General features: G+C 49.0%; 1 protein-coding gene across 2 annotated transcripts in view; it reads right to left on the reverse strand.

Annotated features, from left to right (window-relative positions):
- Nhsl1 (NHS like 1) overlaps nucleotides 1-8,604 on the reverse strand; it is a 230,054-nt gene extending 221,450 nt beyond the window's left edge. Inside the window, exon 1 of one of the 2 annotated variants that reach the window (XM_036168726.1) lies at nucleotides 8,045-8,604. In XM_036168726.1, the coding sequence (XP_036024619.1) occupies nucleotides 8,045-8,336 (292 nt within the window). In that variant the 5' untranslated portion in view covers nucleotides 8,337-8,604. The remainder of the gene's footprint in view (nucleotides 1-8,044) is intronic. The other variant, XM_036168727.1, reaches the window with a different exon arrangement.
- Between the last annotated feature and the right edge of the window lie 2,062 nt (nucleotides 8,605-10,666).

Below are 10,666 nucleotides of genomic sequence, written 5' to 3' on the forward strand. Positions count from 1 at the left end.
GGGGCTGGATTTCCTGTGTCTCACATGGGTTCAGCTTCAGGACCTAGGGTGCCAGCCCTTCTCATGGGGCCTTCATGTGGCTGCCTTTCTTCACAGGCCCTTTAGCCTCTATTTCCTCCTATTGTGGGAACATGTCACTATTTCATGAGAAAAGGGAATAGAGCCTGGGACCTCCATGCCCTCTACTTGGGAGTTCTCTGAAAGACAAGCTCCAGCTCCACGTCCATTTTTCCAAAACATTGTCACGTTGAACACTGTGAGAAATGTGAACCACCAGGAGACAGGCGTGGTGGTGCATGCCGGAGATCCCAGCCCATGGAAGCAGAGGCAGGGGGATCAAGAATTCTAGACCAGCCTAAACAACTTGAGACCCTGTCAAAAAAGAAATGGGGTGAGGAAAGAGGGGAGAGGGAGGAAGAGAGAGAGAGAGAGAGAGAGAGAGAGAGAATGAACACCATACACAGAAGTGACATGACCATCAGCATACTTCTGTTGATTCTGATTTTCAATTTCTACAGAACTCATTTGTGCCAGGGTATAAACCAATTGAGCAGAAGCAAAATGAAATAACTAAGTCCCTGGGTCTCTGAGTTAGATGCAAGACATCTTATATTTTACCTAAAATTTGACTTTTTTTTTAAAGGTCTTTAAAGTCTGCAGAAATGACTGTTTTTCCACCCATGTCAGGTGGCTCACAACCATGTATAATTCCAGTTCCTGGGCATCCAAGACTTCTGGACTCTGCAAGGACCCACATGGACAGGGCATACACTCACTCACACAGACACACACAATACACATGAGTGAATTAAATTGACATAATCATTGTTCTTAAAAAAGACTTTTAAATAAAGCAAATGAACATAATGCCTTACTTTTCTGCTACAAAATCTTTCTTCAAAATATTAAGGAACTTGAAGATTTCCCTTTTTATTACATTTTTTTAAGGGATTCAAGAGATGGCTCAGTTCCTGCCTTTCACATCAGGTGGCTCACAACTCTCTGTACCTTCAGCTTGAGCCTCTGGTCTCCATGGGTGCTGCACTCTTGTGTGTACACACACACACACACACACACACACACACACACACACACACTATAAAATTAAAAATAAAGCCAGGCAATGCTGGCACATGCCTTTAATCCCAGCACTCGGGAGGTAGAGGCAGGTGGATCTCTAAGTTCAAGACCTGCCTGGGCTACAGAGTAAGTTCCAGGATATCCAAGGCTACACAGAGAAACCCTGTCTCAAAAAAAAAAAAATTTTTTAATTAATGTTTAAAATGTTTTCATTTACTACTTCCCATCCTAAAGCAATACATACAGATGAAATTAATTAATGTGAGATTTTTCTCTACATTATCCCATTACATCAGTGTAAGAGGCTCTGTATACTTCTCAGGCATTGTGTCCCAAGAACCAGTGAGTAGACTATGGTCTTGCATCAAAGGATACACCCAGCTAATTCAAAACTTTTTAAATCTGGGGAAGAAAGCATGAGTGTGCTGTGGACAGAGTGAAGATGAACTTGAAATAAGTACCTACCTGATGTTTGGAAAATGACTAACTCCTGGGCATGTGAACATCCACATGCCGACTAGTGAATAAAATATATCCTGAGACTGGGAATGGAACTCAGAGGCCCTGGGTGTCCTCCTCAAACTGCAAATAAGACAAATGAGCAAAATATTGACAGAAAAAGTCCTTTTAATTAGGAATATGTAGTCCTTTTAGCATAAGAATCTAAAAAGAGATTTCTTCCTCCTCCGCTCCCTCCTCCTCCTCCTCTTCTTCTGAGACATGGTCTTATGTAGCCCAGGCTAGCCCTGAACTCCTAATCCTCCAGCCTCTATACTCCCACCCCCACCAGGTGTGTGCTACTAAACTAGACAGGCAATTCTTATTTATTTACTTTTGAGACAGGGTCTCTCTATACAGCCCTGGCTGTCCTGAAACTCACAGAGATCTGCCAGCCTCTGCCTCCCAGGCATGTACCACCACACCAGGCATAGGCAGGCAATTCTTAAGGTCAGGCACATAGAAAAAAGTTGCTTGACCTCACACAAGTTGCTTAACCTACCTAATGCCACAGTCTGCCCACTCAGCTCCTGTGGTTTCTGTTAATAAATTTTAAAACTCTCCTGAGATAAAGGTGGGTGGAAACCATACTTCTGTACTTTCACCAACACCTCTCTAGTATGGGGTATGCTCCAATGAAAGCAAGTCTCGAGCCAAGTTTACTGGACATACATTTAAGAGTGAGCCTGCACCTGTTCTTAGAAGGCCACTTAAGTCTACATCTCCACTGTCTTTTTGTTTGTTGTTGTTTTTTTCCTTCTGGTTTTTTCAGACAGAGTTTCTCTGTGTAGCTTTGGAGCCTTTCCTGGAACTCACTCAGTAGCCCAGGCTGGCCTCGAACTCACAGAGATCCACCTGCCTCTGCCTCCAGAGTGCTGGGATTAAAAGCATTCGCCACCAACACCCAGATCTCCGCTGTCTTTAGAACACAGCCACACACACACACACACACACACACACACACACACACACACACACACAGCAGAGATTCATTCTTAGGAAGATGGAAAGATATTCATTCTGACGTCATCCAACTGCTGGTTAGGTCAGAGGATGATGGTCAATAGAGTAGGATGGCGAAACTACCGCCCAGAAGACCGCCTCTCAAGTATTAGCCCACACTGTCTACCAAATTCTTTGATTCTTCGGCCTGTTTACGCAAGGATGATGCCTATACAATCTTTCTGCCAACAAGCTACCCTTCTCCAAGGGAAGCCAATTGATAGAGACAAAAAGAGCCCTGTGCATGCCAAATGCATGATCCACCACTGAGCCACACCCCCACCTAGCCATCTATCTTCAACTCCATTCATCTCAATTCTAAAAATTATACAGAGCATTCCAGGTCCGCTGTGTAGGAGTGCGCAGGCGAGGCACACACCATAATTAAAGGGTGTCCCGGCGATTAGGTAACACAGTAAACCCCTCTCAATGTTTCTGGAATCTAAAGGTAGGGGGAAGAGCTGTCATTCTAGAACTATTACTTTAAAATGCTAACAAATGGCCTTTTCCTAGTCTCTTTAAACAGGACTTCATATTCACGCAAGAAGTTCTTGGTTGTTGTCGAGACAGGGTTTCAGGTAGCCCAGGCTGGCCTCAATCACTCTGTAGCCTAGAATGAGCTTCACTTTCTGCTCTTCCTTGGACTATCTCCCAAGGACTGGATTTCAGGTGTGTACCACTACATTCAGTGTTCAGGACTAAACCCAGGGCTTCATGCACGCTGGGCAAGCAAGCTACCACTGAGCTACACCCCCAGTCCCAATAAGGACTTTGAAGACAAACTGAAGGAAGAGAGCTAAGAGCAGAAATCACGAGACTCAGTTGGCCCTATTCGTTAATGCCTTTCACTAGCCCTAGAACTTGCACGTCTTCATCTATAAAATGGGCTTAAAAATATGGCCTTGCCTTTCTGTTTCACGTGGCTTTGGGATCAAATAAAGACATCTGAACATCTGAATGATAGTGTTTGGGTTTTTTTTTGTTTTGTTTTGTTTTTTTAATACATAGACATACTTCACAGCAATGTGATGTTAGTTATGGGAAGTAGCGAATGGTGAACCTGGGCAACACTGCTTCTTACAGGAAGCCGGACAAAGACCACGGACGACAGGAGTACACGCATCTGGAATGTTCAGCTCTACAGAGGCAGAACATATCTCTGTGGCAGCCTGGAGGTAGGAAGGTCAAGAGGCAAGGGAGAATGATCCCCAGTGATGGGGTACTTTCAGGACCACAAAAATGTAAACAAATAGACTGTGGTCATGCCGCACAATCTGAATACACTAAAAACCCCTGGCCTGTACACTGGAAATGGAGGGATCCAGTGGGAATTGTGTCCCAGCAAAACTATTTTTGAGGCAAAGCCACAGGCCTATAATTCCAGCTACTTGAAAGTCCGAGGCAGGAGAATAGTGAGTTCAAAGGCTGCCTGGGCTACAAAGCAAGTCAAGGCCATGGACAACCTAGAGAAATGCTATCTCAGAATTTAAAAATTAAAAAGGGGTCTGGGGATATAGCTCCGTGGTAGAAGACTTCCTAACATGCCCTAGGCCAAATCCCAAATACGGGAGGTGGCAGGGGACACACTTCCACAGACGTCGATAAAATATGCCCGTCACTTTCAGTATCTGTTGTCTTCTGCACAGTAAAGTCTCTAGACTGCTAACAGAGCCCAGACATAACCAAAAACTATATTTCTGCCTGCTCTTACTATCTTCAGTAAAGCCATACTTAGTCAGCAGCTGAACTAATCAAGCTTTACTTTCACAGAAACAGAACCAGTGAGACGGTGCAGTGAATAAAGGAGACGTGCTATCTACCAATCCTGGCAACCTGAGGTTGATCCCTGGGTCCCACAGGGTGGAAGGAGAAACACTTCAGTAAGCTGTCCTCTGACTTGCACGCGCGCACACACACACACACACACACACACACACACACACACACACACACACACACACACACAGAGGATTTATTAGAGTGACTTACAGGCTGTGTTCCAGCTAGTCTAACAATGGTTGTTTACCCATAGAAAGTCCAGGAATCCAACAGTTGTTCAGTTCACAAGGCTGGATGTCTCAGCTAGTGTTCAGTATATACCAGAATCCCAAAGAAGTAGGCTCTAGTGCCAGTGAAAGAATGGATGTTGCCAGGGGGAGAGAGGGCAAACAGGCAAAGAAAAAGAGCTTCCTGCCTCCATGTACTTTTTATAAGCTGCCACTAGAAGGTGTGGCCCACATTAAAGGCGGATCTTCCTATCTCCTGGATTAACAGTGGGTCTTCCCACATCAAATGAATCAATTAAATAAAAAAATAAAAATAAATAAATAAATAAAACCTCTCACAGGTTGTACCCAGCCACTTGGGTTCTAGTTCATAACCATCACAAGGTCCGTACTGGATCCGTGGGGCCACTTCCTCCAGGATCATCGGTGGAATCTTCACCGGGCATGGGGAGAACAGTAATGTGTGGTTTTCCTAACGGAAGTTTTGTAGGACTTTCTAACTGTGACATTTGAAGAACAGCAAGGCTGAAGACGTTCTCCTCCTAATCCGTGGAGCCAGCAGGACTGGCCCCTGGCCTAACGCGTACTGATCCAGTGTTGCAAACATTGTCCATGTTGTTCGGATCCAGCTGCTGTCTCACATGAAGGCAGACACCAGCAGCCGTGACTGGACTGGCTCTTGGCCCTCGAGCGTTTATGCTACTGCAGTCTGTTACTTTCTCCGTGGGAGACTCATGAACAGGTTTGTCTTCCCAGAGGGACGAAACTAAGGTTCATATGCAGCCCAAAGACAGTTCATGAAAGGTATCTACACTTTGGTCCCTATTTCCAAACACTCCTAAAGGAAAGCCACACACACACACACACACACACACACACACACACACACACACACTGGACAGCAGGCAAGCCAATCAAAGGTACAGACTCTAGCCCTCAGCCAGGACAAATGGCTTCAAGTCTTGTGACCTGGATTTCTTCTCTGGTTATGAATTTATGAAATCAGGGACATCTGTAGTCAATTCCAAGTACAAAGGTCCATATGACTTGGAAGGACCAAGACGGGTTGGGGATTTAGCTCCGTGGTAGAGCGCTTACCTAGCAAGTGCAAGGCCCTGGGTTCGGTCCTCAGCTCCGGGGGAAAAAAAATAGATAAACAAATAAATAAACAAACAAACCAAGATGTCAGGCACACTGGTGTACACCTTTAATCCTAGCACTCAGAGTTCAAGGACAGGCATAGTGGTGCACACCTTTGATCCTACCACTCTAAATTCAAGGCCAGCCACCCTCCCACATGGTGGAATTGCAGGAATGAGCCACTGTGCTAGACAAGGCATTTTTTTTTTTTCAAAGAAAGCTGCAGATGCTAAATAGGATGCATGTATAGGTGATTCATCGCTTATTAGCATACAAAAAAGTTTCAGGCAAAGATGGGGCCAAATCTAACCATGTTTTTAATAACTCCTCTTTTTGGACGTATGCACAAATGTATGTACCTATGGCCTCAAAAGCCTTCTTTCAACGACCACATGAACATGATCAACCAGGATGACCGGTGTGAAATGAAAGCCATTTAAGATAACATGCTCATGAAAACTTGGAAGAGAATCGTTTCAGTCACTTCAAGAACACCTCTAGAGAGAAGCCAGGGGACTGCTGGGCAGTATAGCTTATTGGAATACACACATGTTCAAAGAAAGGAAAAGGAGCTGGAGGTGACATCTTTGCATGTAACAGCACCTGGAAGAGGGATGTCGGATGGTCTGGAGCCCAAGGCCTGTCTGTCTGTCTGAGCTACACAGCAAGTCCGGGGCCAGTGTGGACTACTTGAGACTATCTAAAAGAAGGAGGAGGTGTGGAGGGAAGAAAAGGAAGAGGGGAAGGAGGAAATATACTTAAATGCAAAACAATACTATCAAAGAAAGAGTTTTCACATCAAGGAATGTTGCTTTTTCCACATTTTAGTTTAAAAGCTGTATTTCGCCTAGTTCTGTGACTGCAGAACGGGACAACGCTCCATGCCATGCACTGGAGAGTGTGCCCTTCATTTTGCTCACCCAGCAGCCAGGTTGCCTCACTACACTGCATGTCAGGGATGAAATTCTCATTCACCCAGGTACACACACACACCCTACTCAAAAAGGGCACACAGAGACAAACAGGATTACCAGGTTGACAGTGAAAAGTCCCCTAGGACACCACATCCTTATGCACGAGGTCCCCGTTCACATGAACAAATTTGATCTGTTTATATCCCCCCAACAAATTATTAGATCACATGCACACACCCCAACCCTCTTATCTCCTTCCTACTTTCCTGGGATAAAAGCTGTCCACGGCTTATAAAGGTGTGTCTCCAGCACAATCTAAATAGAGCTGACCAAAAATATGTAAAACCATCATATGATAAACGCACAACCTAGAAAGATGCATTTCAGTGGCATGTGGTAAGATTAAATTAGTGAAAATACAAACTCCTAGGCTGTAAGATATTTAAACCTGACTCAGGTCTTCTAGCAAGCTGGAAAACAAGCCACTCCAGATTACGTATGAAGTGATTCTAAGTGAGGCCATTTTTCATGCAGAGCTGCTGAAATCTAGGCGTGGGTTGTTACACCAGTATCTGCCCTCCCACCCTGCAATCCATCAACCATCCCCAATTTACTCTTTGCACTAAGTATTGTGACCGAGTCCACTTACTGAAAAGGGAGAAACCACCCAGACATCACACTGAAAGTTTCTCTGTTTGGGCCAGCAGGAAATTCCAGTCCCTTCATTCATCAGAGCCAGTTAAAGCCGCTGAAATGAAATGGGCACTTGGAGATTACTATGTCAGGTCACAGGCTTAATTTTGGGGGTTGAGGAAGGCCAGACAAAGACACAATCCCGACTCAAGGTCAAGGTCTTCAGAATAACAAAGAGCCAATGGTCAGTCTGGGAGGGAGCAAAATTCAACGGCAAAAGGAAAAACCCTCAACTTAACACGCTTTTCTTTGGTAGGTGAGGTCACACGTACAATATGCAGCAGGCAGGGGTGACAGGCCACCCCAACTCTCCATGCGGTCCCCAGAGATTGTCCACAAATAGATCCTCCTAAAGTATGAAGCGTTATAACCATCCCATATCCCTTGACTTCTCCAGACAGGACACCATCACGTTTTTTGCCATAACTGTGGCTGCTGTCAATTTCCCGCTGACAGAGCAGTGGGATGAGCCATCCCCAAAGCCACACTCCGCGCCCACTCCACCAGGGCAAGCTCCAAGAAGCCAGAATCGGGGCTAGCCACACGCCCCTGCCACCTGCACGGCCTCCCTCCCACCCAAGCCCCCCGACACCCATGGGCTCCCGAAGCCGCCGGAGAGCTGAGCCTGGGCCGCCAGGGGGCGGGAGGCAGCAGCAACTGGCCGGGCGCCTCGGTGCCGCGGTGCCCTCCCCGGGGCCACCAGCCACTCACGGATTTTCACTCGCCGGTGGTCCAGGCGCGCGGCGGCGGCGTGCAGGGCGTCGAGGCGGCGGTGCAGCTGGGCGGTGCGGTGACCCAGCGCGGCCGCCTGGCCCTCGATCTCCCCAAAGATGTCCCCGGCGCAACGCGACAGGTCGGCCAGCTGGGCGAGCAGGCAGACCAGGGTGTGCGAGCTGACCTGCTCCAGCGAGCGGAAGAGCGGCGCGCCCGCAGCCCGAGCCACCGCCGCCTCCTCGGGCCGGCGCAGCCGCGCGGGCTCCACGCTCCGTTGGTGGAAGGGCATGGCTGGGCAGGCGGGGCGCCGGGGGACCGGCGATCACGGCGTTCACGCCGGGCCCCGAGGGCGATGGGCGCGGGTCCGCATCCAACACAAAGGAGAGTCCCGGGGCAGCAGCCGCCGCGGGGACGAGGCCGGGAGGCGAGGGGGCGCGGGGACAGCTCGGAGACCCCAGCTGCCTCCTCCAGGACTCGGTCCGGGGCAGCGCGGCCGAGGAAGTTCCCGGAGCCGATCCCCGGGCGGCCGCGGCGGGTCCCGCTGAAGTTTGCAGGCAGGAAAGCGCCGCGGCTCCTTCCCTCCCTCCGGATTGGAGAGGGAGGAGGAAGCGGGGGAAGTGCCGCCGACACGGGCGCGAGGGAGGGCGGCGGGAGAAAGGGAAGGGGGAGGAGAAAGGCCAGCCGGGAACCACCTGCGGCTCCCGCGCCCGCCGCGCCCCGCACCCAGGCCGGTGGCCACCCGGCGCCCCAGCGCACCCTGCTGGGGCGGCCGAGCAGTCCCCGAACCGCCCACGCCCCCCAGCCGAGCCCCGGGGTGCCAGGGCCCAGTCCCCGCCCGCACCCCAGGCCCGAGTGGGGCGCTGCAGGGCGCCGCGGAGGCGGAGGCGCCGGGACCGCGGGGCCAGCCCGGATCCGGCTGCTCACCTGCGCTGGCGGCCGCGGTGGCGGCTGAGTCTCTGTCCTGCGGGGAACGCTGGGCGGCCTGTCTGGGTTCCCTGGTCTCTCCCCTGCAAAGCTGCCAAGACTTCTGGGACGCTTTGGTGGACCCCGAAGAAGACCTCAATAAGTCACTCAGTGGCCAGGAGTTCTGCAGCCAACTAGGAATCTGAGTCTGGGAGTTTGGGGGGGGGGGGGGGGGGTGGGGAGTAGGGGTAGGGACGAGACTCGAAGACCTCTTCAGAGTGCTTCAAGAGTTTTTCTAGGTGTCTCCCTAGTGGCTTCCTGCCCTTCAGATGGGCAGAGACCTGTTTCATCCATCCTTCAGGCGTTTGAGTTAGGTTACTAGAACCTAGAACCCAGAATCCGGGGCCTGGAAGATCATAGTCATGAAACACCCAGCTAACTCAAACCTTCTGCTAAGAAGAATTTGAGGAAACTTGACTCCAATATCCGTAAACTAAGAGCCCACTGGCCTCGTCCCTGTGTTTGCTCAGAAAAGGAATCTTGTCCTTTGGTTTCTGTCGCTGAGTTGACCCACATTGCAGCTCCGCTCCATTTCCAAAGCGGTCCTGGTGTGCCCCTCTGCAGGACTGGAAAGGGCAAAGCCAGCAGGCAGCCGGCAGAGAGCATCTTAGGCTAAAACTTACTGGACAAGTGGGGGGGGAGGCGCGCGAAGGGGGTGCTCACGGCTTTAATCTCAGCCAGCATGAGGCAGAGACAAGCCGATCTCTGAGCCAGCCTGGACTACAGAGCAAGTTCCAGGACAGCTACCTCAAAAACCCAATAGGAAGATGGTGGAAAGGCTCTTAGTAGACCGACTTTTTCCATCTTTCCCCTGTTGGACGACAGCTTGTTCTGTTGCCGACGATTTTGTTTTTCAATACATGACATTCATGATCTCAGATCACCTAAGTAGGGCCACCTGCAGGCTTTCTAGCAAAGGCGACAGGTGCTGTCCTTGTTTTAAACCTTGATACGAAGCACTGTTTAAACGGTATAAAAGTGAAAAGGCCATGTTCCCACCGGCTCCTCCCTGACATCATGAGACCATGAATAACACTTTAAAAGTCCATGTAAGGCAGCCTACTGGTGGCACACACCTATAATCAAGCAAGGGCATCTATCAGGAATTCGAGGCCAGCTGCAGCTGACCTATATAAGTGAGACTGCCCCCAAAACAACACTAAAATTCTGTACAACCTAATATCCCTGCTTATAGTGAACCATTCAATGCTTTCTAGTATATTGAAGGTCATACAAACACACCACAGCCTATTTGGAGCAATTTATCACTCCTCACAAACGGTTCCCTTTACACCCCATCCCCATACTAACCACAAGCTACTATTGTTCCTGTGTTTTTTTACAGACTGGCCTATGCTAGATATTTCAGATAAAAGGAATCAATCAATCTGCGATCTTTTGTAGCTGGCGTCTCTGTCACGGTATAATGTTTGCAAGGTGTATTCCTGTTATAGCCCTTCGGTTCCTGTTTATGGCTAAATAACATCCCATTGTTATGGATAGTGTATACTGTGTTGATCCACTCAGTTAATGGGCATCCAGGTTTCTGCTTACTGACTATAATGAGCAATGTTATAAACACTCACCTCCAGGCTTTGGTGTAGATGTACACTTTCTTTTCTCTCAGGTATACATACCTAGGAGTGGAATTGCCGG

The sequence above is a fragment of the Onychomys torridus genome, chromosome 19 (assembly GCF_903995425.1).
Source record: "Onychomys torridus chromosome 19, mOncTor1.1, whole genome shotgun sequence".
Classification (NCBI taxonomy): domain Eukaryota; kingdom Metazoa; phylum Chordata; class Mammalia; order Rodentia; family Cricetidae; genus Onychomys; species Onychomys torridus.